Source organism: Hermetia illucens, chromosome 5, assembly GCF_905115235.1.
Source record: "Hermetia illucens chromosome 5, iHerIll2.2.curated.20191125, whole genome shotgun sequence".
NCBI classification, from domain to species: Eukaryota; Metazoa; Arthropoda; class Insecta; order Diptera; family Stratiomyidae; genus Hermetia; species Hermetia illucens.
This window is the reverse complement of record NC_051853.1, coordinates 43,143,010-43,158,552: the sequence shown is the minus strand read 5'-3', so window position 1 is coordinate 43,158,552 and position 15,543 is coordinate 43,143,010. Positions and strand designations below refer to the sequence as shown.

General features: G+C 40.1%; 1 protein-coding gene across 2 annotated transcripts in view; it reads right to left on the bottom strand.

The window, feature by feature from the left end:
* LOC119657285 (mitogen-activated protein kinase kinase kinase 4) overlaps positions 1-15,543 on the bottom strand; it is a 50,093-nt gene that overhangs the window by 16,199 nt on the left and 18,351 nt on the right. Inside the window, exons 1-5 of one of the 2 annotated variants that reach the window (XM_038064131.1) lie at positions 1,211-1,478; positions 957-1,133; positions 401-887; positions 154-314; positions 2-93 (exon numbers count right to left, since the gene is read on the bottom strand). In XM_038064131.1, coding sequence (XP_037920059.1) covers positions 2-93; positions 154-314; positions 401-887; positions 957-1,133; positions 1,211-1,221 — 928 coding nt within the window. In that variant the 5' untranslated portion in view covers positions 1,222-1,478. Of the gene's footprint in view, position 1; positions 94-153; positions 315-400; positions 888-956; positions 1,134-1,210; positions 1,479-15,543 lie in introns of those variants that run through there. The other variant, XM_038064130.1, reaches the window with a different exon arrangement.

Sequence of the window (15,543 nt, the reverse complement as noted above, 5' to 3'; positions counted from 1 at the left end):
CAACTGCAACGGCTGGTATCACATGATCCATCAGATCCTAAGCCACTATCTACACTAATCGTACTTGTTCCTCGCATATACTTTGGGTTGAACCTGGAAAAATGCAAGCCTCCTACTGGTATGAATTCTTTATGAAATTTCCTGCTTCCTTACTTATAGGTAAGAATCTGATTGAGCAGATCAGATATTCCCTGACGTGCTGTGAAGAGGTATTTGTCCTGCTGTTCTAGCGTTCGATCCGCATGCCACGCCTGCAGCTCAAGCCATATCATATCTTTTAGCTCTGTTTGCCATGTGTATTCTTCGTGCGAGGGCTAAGATAGTATAAAATTTCCTTAGAATCATTTCTTGCTAGAAATATGGGCAGATTGCCTTTTATACGAGAAAGAAAGCGCCTTACCTTAATATCTTGTCGATCTGTACTCCCCAACTTAATCAAATTCGCAAAAGTCTCATGAAATTCCTTGCGTGGTTTCAGTTTTTTCGAATCGATAAGATCTAACTTCAAATTTTGCAGAAAAGCGGTTGGCGGTGCGGATGATCGGCATCCGACCGGCCGCGACGATACGCTCATATATCGATTGCATGATTCTACGAGTGTAGGTACACCAGAATTCCGTGGGGAGGCAGCGATACTCTCCAGCCTTTCAGCATTCATAAACATTGCGGAGCCGCGTGAATGATAATTTGTAGCTGATGTAATGACCATCGATTGCTTCATGTCGCGTTCAGCCTCCCGTAATAGGGCCTGAGCCCTTTTGTCGCTCTTTTTAGACTCCTCATCGATGAACATTTGGTTAAGTATGGCGCAATCCATTGTATTCCGACGTTGAACTCGTGAGCGAGCCATTCGGCTCATTCCTTTGCGACAACAAGCAGGTTGATCCCTGGATTATCAAATCAATATTGAAATTGCAGAATATTGAAAAACTCAGAAAATCCATTAAAAACCTTACGATTTCTGTTTCCGATCCCAGTCGCGATTCTTGATTTTAATCCTTGTTCGCGGCGGCGTCTGGCCATAGTGGTCAAACTGTCCTGCAAACTCATCTTGAAGGTCTTCTTCCAGTCGGTGTCTTGCAATATCCTGAGATATTATTGGCCTCGCAGGGGTCTTCAAACGATATTCAACCCTGTAAACGCAAAGGCAAATATTAGTATCAATATGAAAACACCATAAATTCCAAACTTAAAATTTCCAGCCCTTTACCGATTTGGCATTTCGAAGTGATAACAAGCTTGTCGATACCACACACAACGAGTCGCGCAACTAGACTGACTAAACTCGTTATCCGCCAAGCATGTCTTCGCTGAATCTGAGCAAATAATGCCGACTGTCTATTATTATTATAATAATTGCATATCAATCAAAAAGATAAAATACACATATTAACCAAGTGGATGCGCTAGTTAATTGCTCAATATGCGAAGTTATGTTGTTCAAGCACCGCGTTGATAACAACTGATAAGGAAATTTGCCGCCTGAACTATTTGCTTCCTATACAGCTCGATTCGTTAACTACCAAGCCCACCAACCAACGAACATGACGGTCTGTCGAATTCGGATGTGAACCGCTCAATGGCTGCACTGGGCAGTTGGAAATGCAGAGTTACAAATGAATTGTGAGCAGGGAGTTGATAGAACCGAGGCATTTAGGAAGCGCAATGATTAGATTTGTAGTTGATAATATTCTAGCTTACACAGAATGTACTGCTAACAAAAAAATTAATCCCTGGCGCCCTTAGATCATTTGCCGGGAGTATAAATTTGTACGCCATTAATACTTATTCCTATATGCAGAAGCTCATTGCCATTTTCCATGACGTGTGACTTTCGATTTGCACACGATCATTGGGGCCATAATCTATGATAGTCAAATAATGAATCATTGCATTGTCAATAGCTTTGAAGTGGAGGAACATTTTGCGTTGCTCATTGTAAAATTGAAACTCTGCGCGGGTCAAAAACCTAGGGGGTAACACAAAGTGCCAAAAAGGTTTTACGTCGCTTAAATGCGACAACAAATTGGCGTGATGTATTAGTTCATTGAGTAGGCACGAATCTTTCCACTTGAGAAAATGTTTCAGTGTATTCCGTATTATACCCTACTTACTACTGGAACTCCCCGGTAACCAAATACATATATGGCTTTATATTCTGGACGAACCTGCAACTCCAAGAAGTATGTGGAACCTTATGAACTCCTCAATATTGAAGTCAGGGAGCCCAGATGCACAATCAAAACCACTGCAGCAACATTGCAAATTATAAGCTCAGCGTAAAACCAGATCATTTTCCAATTCCTCCCTTGAGTTGTTTAGAGAAAAAGCTCAACAGCTGCCAGACTTGATTCACCTTTTGGTGAAGAGCAGCACCTACTGCGATGTCAGAAGCATCAACAAAAACGGCTAGGGGTGCATCTTATCGAGGAAGTGCCAAGAGTGTAGCATCACTCAGTTGTTGTCGGGATTTGTCAAACGCGCGGACAGTCTCTTCAGACCACACAATCTCTCGTGTGTCCTTTGTTTTGGGGCCAGACAAGTACGCGTTCAAAACGGACTGGTGTTAGGCAGCCTTGAGCAGGAAACGATACTAGAAGTTTAGCATGCCCAAGGACTTCCGCAAATCCTTCACAGTTTTCGGACGCGGGAAGCTTGTGATCGCTTACACCTTGTCTGGGTCGGGCTGCATTCCGTCAGGGGAACTGAAGTGGTCGAGGAATCTCACCTGTGTCTGGAGAAACTTGCATTTATCAATGTTTAGGACTAAACTAGCCTCAAGGAAACGTTGAAAAATGCACTCGAGATAGGCTAAATGCTCAGACTCCGAATACACGAAACAGAAGTCGAGGTTTCGCAGGACCGAGTGAATGAACCTTTGAAAGGTTTGCGCCGCATGGCACAATCCGAAAGTCATCCGCGTGAACTCGAAGAGTCCAAAGGGTGTGCATATTGTCGTCTTTGGAATGTCTTCTGGAGCTACAGGGATTTGGTGATAAGCCTTGGTTAAATCCAAGGTCGAAAAGATGCGGCAATTTGTGAGATGATGCGCAATGTCTTGGATGAGGGGAATGGGATATCGGTCAGGAACAATCTGTGTGTTTAGCCTTCTATAATCCCCACAGAGGCGCCAGTCCTCGTTTGGCTTGGACACCATATGGAGTGGGGAAACCCAACAGCTGTCTGAAGGTCTGCAGATACTCTGTTGCATAAGTTGCTGGAATTCTTCCCATGCGTTTGGCTCCTTCTGGCGCACGGTTTATCATGGGGATTCGCGTGCACCTATCGAAATAACACGCGAGCTAAACATGGAAATGAAGCAAAATGTTAGGTTGTTGCACATGAAATGGCCGATTTGGCAATCGAGTGAAGTTAGTTGCGATTGAATTGTATGAAACCACGACGCTGTTGGTGTCGGATAATGAAGTATAAATACTCCTACATTTAATCAAGGAGTCATTTCAATTTGGACCATCGTTGTGATAACAGTGAATAGAAAGGAAACAAGTCGGGAAATCGGAAGCTGGGCGCTTCAGGTATGAAAGGTTGTGTTTGCTTCTTCTGTGAGTATATTTAAGTGTAGAACTATCCCATTTGTGCGTAGCCCGTTATGTATATGCATTTAGCATATGTGACTACCCATTTTAGTGTGATATTGATATTCAGTTGCAGTAAATTTACACGGAAAAGTCAACTTTGAGCTACTGTAACTTTGTTACTAATAGTATAATTTTGATCAAACTTGGGGATAATATGCTTCATATTATATTTTATACTACTACCATAACTCTGGGATACATTTAAGGGGGGTTTTACTCAATTTCCCCAAAAATATGGTAATATACTATTATTAACTTAATTTGAACGGATATCGATATGGAGAGTATTTTGAGGCCTGGGTAGCTTCGTTATTTTTTTCAGATTTTTCGGTTGGGTAGTTTCTGAGAATGGGTCCGTTAAAGAAATCATCAATTTGGACCCCTCCCACTCCCTGCCTTTCTAATAAATCTCAAAACTAAGGCCGGCTTCGAAAAGAACTAATCGAGACCTTTCCCACATGGCTATATTCGGTGAAAAAAAAAATTTTACAGCCCCCTTTTACATGTATGGGGACCCCCTAAATCTCAATGTATCACTCATTGCATGTCTTGGGGTCCACAGTTCCCACCTTCTCACCAAATTTCGTGCTAATCGGTACAGCCGTTTCTGAGAAAAGTGCCTGTGACAGACAGACAGACGGACAGACAGACATTGAACCGATTTTAATAAGATTTTGTTTTGCAAACAAAACCTTAAAAAGGATGGAAAAGAGCCAAGAACGTATACTTTTCCTGTATGAGCTCAAACTCCGTCATAAAGCGGCGGAGGCGACCAAGAACATTAACAGCACATTTGGAGCTGATACGGTAAGCGAACGAACAACACGGCGGTGGTTCGAAAAACTCCGGTCAGGCGACTTAAACCTTCAAAGTGAGCCACGTGGACATCCAGGACCATCAATTGACAAATACGAGCTGCGTTTGCTAGTCGAATTCGACACATCTCACTTTGTGAGAGACATTGCAGAGAAACTGGTGAAAAAGCTCGACAAATGGGTTCCGCATGTCTTTACGGAGCAAAACATGGCGCTTCGAATGGAAATTTGCAGTTCTTTACCCACCCGCAACAGAAGCGATCCCTTTTTGCACAAAATAGTGACATGTGATGAAAAGTGGATATTATACGACAATCGTCGCCGATCAGCACAATGGCTAGATGCTCCTTCCGAAGAAGGTAATGGTGAGTGTTTGGTGGTCGACAGCTTTTTTATCACCACCCGACAGTTGGAGTTCTACGAAACTGACATGCACGCTCTTGAATCTCGCTGGGAGAAGTGTTTTGAATCGACTGGCACCTATTTTGATTAAATAAATAAATTTTTGTAAGCTTTACAGTCGTTTCAAATTTTAGTACCAAACGGCCATTTCATTTGCAATAACCTAATAAAAAAATACGGCTCGAGGGCGCGATTCCGGACCCGAATGGCGCGATTGAAAGGGAGGACCCACGACGGATCACATCTTTAATCGATGTTTTTCCTGTCTCAGATCAATTGTGGGGCGCAGCTTCTGAGGTTCCCGCCTTGCATTAGCATTTTTAGGCCATTATTTTGGAAGATATCTCTTTTTGTTTGACGACGGGGAGCAAGTCGATTGTTGCTGCGCTGTTAATAAGCACTGTGAGCGGAAGTTATTCTGCACTCATGTTGAAACAATTTTTGAGATTGGGATGGCGCTTGACCCATACATGAGACAATTTAGGGTGAAAAAGGCATTTCTCTGTAAAGTTGATTGGTCCGCCGTCCATTGTCAAGTCTGTCGCGTAATTATGCAGCACGAGTTAATGCAGATGTTGAGGTGTCTGATAAACTAAGTTCGTGTTTGGATTCGAGTCTCGAAGCGCAGAGAATATCTCTCGAACCAATCCTTCAACCCGTGAAGCGTCCATAGCCCTTGCAACCTGCGTGGAAAGATCAACCTCAACAGAGCTCCATTGATATGGAAGAACAAAAGAAGGAAGACGGCACTGGTCTCGTGAAAAGTTTTCTCTTTGCGTCATGATTTTAATGTTCCTCAATCAAAAAGGATCCAAAAAGAAATCGAGAGAAATTAAATGAAATTTTCAGGATGGTAGTAACAAGCTAAGTGAAACGAAAATGTCCAAAATGAAAATCAAAAAGAAGCGATAAAGGCAGAGAGAAGACGATAAATCAGCAAAATTAAGAAAACAACTAAGACGATTATATCAAAGCACGACAATGAAATAATCCAAGCGAAACCCCAAAGAAAAAAAAATAATGCAGTAATGTAGAGATTCCGTCAATTGTGGCTGAACTCAGGAATATTTTGATAATGGAAGAGAAGAAAAGAGAAATTAAAAGACAAGGGGTAGCTTTTTCAAAACTACAATTTTTAGTTTTAAACGTAGGTATATATTTCGGGAGCGACTTACCCCCTTCTTCAGTACAAAGCTACTGTTAGGGGTAGCTTTGTACTTGAATAATTTGTTGTTGAATAATTTTATTTTTATTTATTTTGAATTGTCATGTAGGGCATGTCAACAAATAAAATGCACTAGGATTTATTAAAATCGGTTGAGTAAATCCCGACATAAAGAAGCGGCACAAGTGATTAATCTGGTACCCCTGGGCCATATCAAAGCAGACCTTCTTCTATGCAACTGCGTAGAGCCGAAAACGCACTCACGCTTAAAACTGTTTTACACAAGTTAAGGTTTCGAATTTTATCAAAATATTTTAAAAGGTAATTTGAGCGCTTCGATCCCTTACGTGAAATTTTCACTAAAATTCACCTGTCACTTCCGGCGCGTAAATCCGCATCGGATCCTGAAAAATACTCAATCATAGGGACTCGCGTGCACCTATCGAAATGAGCAACACGCGACCTAAATCTGGAACCCAAATACAAAAAAAAAACAAATCGAGAAATCAGAAGTTGGACACTTCAGGTATGAAAGGTTTTGTGTATTTCTTTTATAAAAACATTTCAATGGACATTGATTCCATTAGAACTTAGCACGTAATATACACATACACCATATTATGTGAAAATATCTATTTTCGTGTGGTACTGACATTTAAAGTCTTGCATTTGCATATAAACGGCAACTTTTACCTATTATAACTTTGTCAGTAATAGTGCGATTTCTACCAAGCTTGGTAGAATCATACTTTAAGTTATAGCCGCAAAATTTCACGATTCTAGGATCTAGGAACTTAAAGGGGGTTTTGCAGTCAATTACTCAAAATTGTAGTAATATACTGTTATTAATTTTATTTGAACCGATATCGGTATGGAGAGTCGGATTTTTCGGTTGGGTAGTTTCTAAGAATGGGTTCGTAAAAAAAATTATCATTTTCGACCCCCCGCACTCCGCACCTTTCCAACAAATGTCAAAACTAAGAATTCGGTAAGTACTAACCGCAACCTTTCATTTGATACCCACATGATGACAAAGAAAATGTACATCCTCCTTTTGTATATGTAGGGACCCACCCTTAAATTCGACGTAGAAGGATCTGTCCACAGTTCCCATCTTTCCACTAAATTTGGTGCCAATCACTGTAACCCTTTCCGAAAAAAATGCGTATGATAGGCAAACAGACAGTAAACCGATTTTAATAAGGTTTTATTTTACACAGGACTGTCAGGACAAAGTGTGTAATCCCGGGTCTTGACGGACGCGAAGCAACCTAGCTAGCAACATAGTTGCATGGGGTTAACAGGACTAAACTGTTCCTCGCGAGTCCTTTCGTTACTATGATTTCAGAATGAGTGATTAGAAATATCAGAAAAAAAATGAGGATGGGCGCATCAAGTCGCAGCGCACCAATCCCCTTCAATGAGCCTCCCTCGGATCACATCTGATGTCCATTACACCACTAGGGTCTGAGACTTCACCTCTCCCCATGCTTTCTACACACACGTACACACACAACACAAACCCTATTGCTAATCATGCAGCTTAAGATTGGTTTCCCAAATTTAAAAATGGCAACTTCGACCTGAATAATACGTTTCATCCTTGTCGACCAGCAACTTCGAGGACCGACTGTGAAATTCACCTAGAATTCTTCGAAAAGATGGATTACGGCCTTGAGACAATTTCCGTACACTTGCGACATTCTTTTTTGCCAGGAACCGGCAAACGTGACGCTAGATGCAACTGTGATAAGCACCACATAAGGATCAATCGGAACCATATATGTTCATTCCATGGACTTTGGTGCCTCTCATGCTAAGTGATAACAAAGAATATTACTAAGGGAAATCAGCTTTCGACCAACACCGATTAAAACGGGGTCATAAACAACGATTCCTGTACAGAAATGTTGAACTAATTTACGTTATTTTGAAATGAAGGGAGGAGGACCAATAATTCTTCGGAGGATTCTCCTCTCGAACGCGGCCAAGACTTCGCATTTTTTCTTGCTAAGAACCCAAGTTTCCAAAGAATACATGAGGACTGGCCCGATCATAGTCATAGTACAGTAAGAGCTTTGACCCTATGGTGAGACGTTTCGAGCGGAACAATTTTGGTAAGCTGAAATAGGCTCTGTTGGCTGCCAACAACCGTGCGCGGATTTCATCATCGTAGCTGTTATCGGTTGTGATTTTCGACCCTAGATAGGAGAAATTGTCAACGGTCTCAAAGTTGTATTCTCCTATCCTTATTCTTCTTGTTTGACCAGTGTGGTTCAAACATTACACCAACAAAACAAGGACACCAAAACAACTTATTCGACCTCCTATCATTTTTGATGAAATTATGAGATGGAATATAATGGGATGGACGATTCCGTAGCCTACACAGTGACGAAATCTATGAGCGATACCATGACCGTCCGATTGTGGATAAAATCCGGCTCAATAGGTTACGGTGGGCGGGTCACTTAATCCGTATGGATGAAGATGATCCCACCCGGAAAGTCTATAAGGGCAATATCTATGGTAGGAAAAGAAGACGAGGCAGACCCTGCCTAAGATGGAGCGATGGCGTGGGCCAGGACGCCAGACAGCTTTTAGGGATATCGAATTGGTGGACCTCGGCGCAAAACCGGGATGTCTGGAGTTCCTTATTAAGGCAGGCGTAGACCGGATACCGGTTGTTGCGCCGTTGATGATGATGATGAATATAATGGGGGCACCATCGCAGGATACAACTTTTCGTGGTTGGGGAAGAAGAAAAAGTTGTGTTAGAAATGTAGTGAACGATGCAATGCCTCGATCACATGCCAAAAATTCGACACCCGGTTACGTTCTGGATGTGTTATCCTCATGCTCGACACCCTGCTATAGGATTATTCACTGTGAAACAGTACTATGATGATAATGGAGCTAATACACAATTGCACTGAAAATGGAATGGAGAAAAATAAAAAAGACAGACTAGGTGGATGCCCTTCAAAAGGAGTAAGCAGGGGACATACAAAAACCGTAGTGACTCCTTTTAGATTCAGGAATTAACATCTTCCATTAAACATTACTAAGATCATGACCAGGAAAAGGAGGAAAATTCTAAAATGCTACACAAGTAAAAGCGGTACACGTACTGATGCATACACCAACCGCCATTGGAAACTACTTGGCCCACGGTTGCATCAAAACACTGCCGTCAGTTTACTAACAACTTTAACGAAAACAATAAACAACAAACCACATGGAGCGCTGAAACGCAACCAGCATCGTTGCTTATAATTCACTAATGAATGGATGAACTCTTATCACAAGATTCCTATCTGCATTTGAAAAATTGCAAATTCGCGTACTGCTTCAGTGTGTTTACTCCATTGGAAGAATTTATTAGCACCAAGCTTAAAGAAAATACGGAAGATATTCAAATATTCAAAACTGCGCCGAATCAAATTTCACGTCAACAAATCAATGAAGGATATGGAATGTAGTTGCTGTTGTTTCTTTCCTCAATACTTGATCGAGATTTGATGCGGAGAGGTCAATCCGATAATTGAGAAGATTCCTTGGGCTCTATTTTAGTGCATTCTTCTTCAAATGCACCTGTCTGTAGCGATAGATTTTATGTCTACTGCATACGTGATCAGATCATTTATACCATACTTCCTCGATTCTGTTCAGTACGAAATTAGACTTCTGAGCACTTTTCACAGACCAACTTGAATTAAAATGCCACCTATCAGAAAGAGGCTATAAGATGGTACCACACCATATTCTTGATGTACTTCAATCAATTACAGCCACGACTCCAAAAGCACTGATTCCACAGGAAAGGGGAAGCCTCCCACCTTCGGCAAAAATGTCCTTTCTTTACTGCGGATAAAATTACAGACCACTTTCCAAACGGTAACTCTAAAAAGTGGATAATTCCAGGGACGTGGAAATGTTAACTTGAATCTATCTAGGCAGAAATATTACATCACGAAAAAGAGATGAGTAGGCAATATATATGATTGAAATAATAAAAACTTGTTGTTTCTTTTTCGTTGGTGTGGGTATTTATTCTTGCAAATACCGATATTTCGGGAACCACTTGTTCCCTTCATCAGTGCAAGTTCCCGAAATATCGGTATTTGGAAGAATAAATACCCACACCAACGAAAAAGAAACAACAAGTTTTTATTATTTCAATTAATTAATTAATCGTATCATGTTACCAGCATCGAGTTCGATTCAAACATCGCCAAATATCACATCACTTAACACCACAACATATCATATCACCGCTCTTAGTACAGATTTACGTTACACAAATTCAGGCGGGTGCTTCCTTGTTCTTTGTGTTGTTTTGTGTAAAACAAAACCTTTTAGCACGTTGTCAACTTACGATATTTTTCTCCTTCAAGCTATTTATTGAATATTTTCAAATCGAAATATTAAGATCCAAAATGATTCAAAGATGTGAACCGAAGATGTTCTCAACAACTCAAGATTTCGATTAGTGCAATTTAGTTAGAGTTCGTATCTTTATAATTTCCTATCATCAATATTTAACACTTCTTCTCCTCAAAGTATTTTATTTTTTTACGTATTTCGAATATTTAAATTTTAATTTAATAATGAAGGGCGATACAAAATGAATGGTAAAAATGTTTTATCCACTGTTTATGACTTCAGAACAAAGATCAGTATTAATGTGTTCACCGCCGCGGTTTGAAACAGAAGAGACCGGCTTATTTCCATGCGGTCCTTACTGTCCCAACCAACGGCATTTTTCCACCGCTAATTCTCCACTCCCTTGGTGCGTTCTAAAGTGAGTGAGTGTAGAGTTCCGCGCCATCTACCCGTCCGCATCCGCAACATTCGAAATAAATTTCGAATGCTGCAGATCCTGCCGCGCCACAACCTTATTAAAATCGGTTTACTATCTGTCGCACGAATTTTTGTCGAAAACGGTTGTAGCGATTGACACCAAATTTGGTGGAAGGGTGAACGCTCACACATACAGTGAATTAGGTCGAACTTAAAGAAGGGGTGCAAATTTTTTTTCACCAAATATAGCATATGTGGGGTATCAAACGAAAGGTCGCAATTAGTGTTGACCAGTCTTAATTTTGACATATGTTAGAAAGGTGGGGAGTGCGTGGGTTGAAAGTGATTCACGGACCCATTCTCAGAAACTACCAAACAGAAAAATCTGAAAAAAAAGCAAGAGGCTGCCACTGTATTGTGCTTAAACTCCGAAATACCCTTCATGCCGATATCTGTTCAAATAAAGTTAAAGTATATTACTGTAATTTTTAGTAATTGGCTGCAAAAGTCCCCTTAAATGCATCCTAGAATCATCCAATTTCGCAGCAATATACGTAAAGTGGGTTTTCTCACATAAAAAATCTTTATATAAGAAATACGCAAAACCTTTCATACTTAAAGCGTCCAGCTTCCGGTTCCCGACTTGTTATTAGAATGGAAGAGGCAGCTGAGCACATCCTGTGCAACTGCTGCAATAGCAAAAGATGGAGCATCTGGATAAGGCTACATAAAAGCAAATGACATTACCAAATAAGTCTTCATTGCATCCTAACGTCTTTTGAAATCGATTAAGGTATATTACGACGAGGCCACCAACAACCGGCTGAGGGTATCAATTCAAACTGAACCTTGTCTGCTTTGATCCGAGTTGTCTCTAAGAAGTTTATCTTTGAGTCTACCATATTGCACATTAGCTAAACGGTTTAGCAAGAACATTGAACCATCTGTTTTTTATTGGAACCTAACGAAAATTCATATTACAGTCTATTCATAAACTAACCATGATTGATTACTCCACCCTTGAATATCGCATATCTTCCTTAATTTATATTTCTTGTTTACAAATCCGTTGTCGAGGTAAGGCCAAAGGAACACCAGAAGAGGCTGATCATCAAATTGTTTTTGAAAAATAGCCAGGGACGGTTCAGATGAGAGAGAAATAGTATGTCCAAATATTAAGTAGACCTATCCCTGGATACAAGAAGGCATCAACTTCATTCAAAAAGGGGATGCATCAAAATACTCAAAAGATGCCTTTATCCTCAGATGCAAAAACGAATGTAGTGAGTGCTAGAAAATATCGATGAATGACCTGTTCGGCTATCCACAGCGATGAAACCTGTATGATTTAAGGTGAAATATTCGTCTAACACACGTTAAAATATCCTCCTTCGGCTAATTGACTTCACGATACAACAATTTTAATAATCTGATTGCCAGAATCTCTTAAAATTTGAAGAATACAACTGATAATTTGTAGTGTATGCGGCTTCGCAGCATCCACATCATTTCGTTTGCTTTCGCATGTGACTCTTTCAATTTCCTACTTCTCATCCCGACACTCACTTTTTTTTAAATACTAAATTCAAATTATCAATTTTTAAGGTTCGGTGTATAACACAACCTTATTACCCCCTGTCTTTCACAAGCATTTTTCTTAGAAACGACTGCACCTACTAACACGAAATTGGAGAAAAGGTGGGAACTGTGAACCCCCATACATGCAGTAAGTAGCATCGTTCTTCTTCTTTTTCTTGAGCTTTTGTCCCGTTCACAAGCGGGGTTGGCTCGTCGTGATCGGTTTCGCCATTTGGCTCTATCGAATGCCTGATCTAAGTGCAATTTCGAGGCTTTTAAATCCCCATCCAGTGTATTAAGGAACCGTTGTTTCGGGCGGCCTTTTGGTCGTTTACCATCGACTTCGATGTTCAGACCAATCTTGGCAAGCGAATTATCGTTAGCACGAATTGCATGACCATACCATCGAAGACGCCTCTCCCGCAATTTTTCTACGATCGATGCAACCCCATAACGATCGCGGGTATCCTCATTTCGAATATGATTAAAACGTGTCACGCCACTAGTCCAATGCAATATCTTCGTCTCCATTACCGTAAGACGCCGTTCATTGTCTTTTATAGTTGGCCAACACTCAGAACCATAGACAGCGCCAGGACGGCCGATATTGCGGTAAATTTTAGATTTGAGACGTTCGTTGATACTTCGATCAGAAAGAACACCAGTTGTCGAACGCCACTTCATCCAGGTTGCGCTAATGCGTGAAGCAATTTCATAACGCAGATCACTGCCGCTGACAGTGATTGTGTCTGTTTCATGGGGATCGGTTGTCAAAAATTCAGTTTTGTTTAGATTCAATCTGAGACCGTGTTGCATGAGGCGATCATTCCATTCCATTTTTGGACAAGTTGCTCGAGATCATTTTTGCTATCAGATGCTAGGAAAACGTCATCTGCATAAAGCAGTGTGTAGGGCCTAAAAGTCTATTTTTTGTCACCGGATATAGTCACAAAACTTAATTAAGGTCAGTCTAAATGATTTTGAAATCAATGTAGAATACCTGTACGTCCAAAAAGCTATTATATTGCAAAATAGCAGTGTTCGGTATAAACTACGCTTAAAAATGCATTGTCACCCAAACATCGAAAAAAACTATAACAAAGTATAGTAGAAACACATGTTGATAATAATAGTAATTAAATAATACATAATTAATATAAAAAAACATCATGTTCTTATAATTAGGTGAAAAACGTGAGTGGCCAATTTGGCCACCCTATGTAGATTTTCAATTTTGATATAGCCATTTTCAAATATTCCGGAAACGATCTTTAACCATTTTGTTGTTGTTTTCATATAGACTTGCTCATATTGCAGCATTTCTAATGTTTATTTCTGGCTAAGGTGAAATGTTATACATGCGAATGCAAATGATGGGGATTCTGTAGGAATTTTATTTTTGTAATAAGGCCGTTTCGAGTCAGGACGACTCCATAAAAATTATAGAAAAATTCGAGTCAGCCGAAACATTAGCGGGGCATTGCACAACTCAAAAAAGTGAACCAGCATGTCAGCTGATTCGAGGATTTTATTCTTGATTGTTGCTGGAATAACGCGACATTTGTAACTTGGAGATTTGAGTGGTGCAGAAAAGCAAAATGATCTGAAAGTATCTGAGTGTCGTTTCCCCGGAGGAGTTGGATTCCGTGGGGATCATCCAGTTCCGGAGGTGATAACAATTAGACGTGGAAAGGGCTGCAAATTTGAGTAGATGATGTTCGGTCCTCAAAATGTTGGAATATGTTTGTTCCGGAAGGAATAACAGAAATTGTCGAGAATATTACCCAGTTGAGTGGCCCTGAAATTTGGCAATGTTTCGATGTGTAACGAACCATAGTTAGGTTCGAATATACAGATTACCGGTAATCTGTACATTCGAACTCAGCTCTGATTTGGGGGAAGGGAACATGGTAAAATTTCAGGGCCATTCAATTATATGATTACATAATCCTCATATGATTATATTGAGTATGAGTTACAAGTCGACCCTTTACATAAATATAAAACCTAATTTGTAGAGTATTTATTTGTAATTATGATAACTAAAAAATTCTGTTAGCTAATCCCCTTCGTTACCATATGAGATTTCTCTTTGCAAGATGTATCAGATTACGTTTCTCGATTAGCGAAAATAATTCATACGAAAGAAAAAGATAAGCTTTTCCTTGGATATGCACATTCATCCCTTCAATTCAAATGTACATTCCACATGAGGGATTGATCATTTGATAATTGGATAGGTTGATTTTAATTTCACATTGCAATTATTTAAGATCTCAGTTTATTCATTAACTTTTATTTATTTTGGTCCTTTCACGCATTCCTTGATACCCTCTTGAATTTAAATTTCTTCTCCTTTTTTTTTTCCTTATCTACATTATTCGTATTATGAGTTGATTTTTTTTTTAATTATTTATAAATCTAATAGAGGCTGAAACGGTTAATATGAAGAGATAATCCTTTAATTTGAGAAGCCTTTCTCCCTCTCTCTAATCTGCGAACCTTACATTAACAAAAAGGGTCATCGTCTAATAGTATGGCCTGCGAATGCCAAGGCAGGGTGGGAACCCCAAAGGACGCGCCTCTTGAATAACTGAGGCAGGAGCAGCATCGAGTCCGGAGTTTTACGGGTCCACGCACACGATCGAGCTATTATTTTGTTCATCCCATCGGAGCTTTGCAAATTGTCCCGCAAGAGACTGATGTACTCATAGGGTCCTCCCACAGTCCCGAGCCTGGCTACAAAGGGGCGAACAAGCATATGTCAACGGACCACTTCACTGGAGCTTCTACATTTGCTGGCGCAACCACTTTCGCCAACAAAACAATGATCCACAACATGGAAGTCGAGGAAGTGTGCAATGGAGGGAGGGAAACGAAATCAGTAGAATGACCTGGACACTTTAAAAACAACAAACCAGCTCCAGATAAAGACAATTAATTAAAGATTAGGGGAAAACTGCCAACAGTTAATTATCAATAGCAGATAAAATTGAATTGCATATTTAATGGTATGTTAGATAACACAAAATTGGGTAATATCAGGAAATAAAAACAGTATTTTAACATTCGAGCTTCAACGTCATAAATGTTTTTTCGATCATGGATAAAAATTACCTACATTTTTAATTCTAGAAATAAGTTTGACCAATATGGTAATTGATAAGAACAGATATCCGCG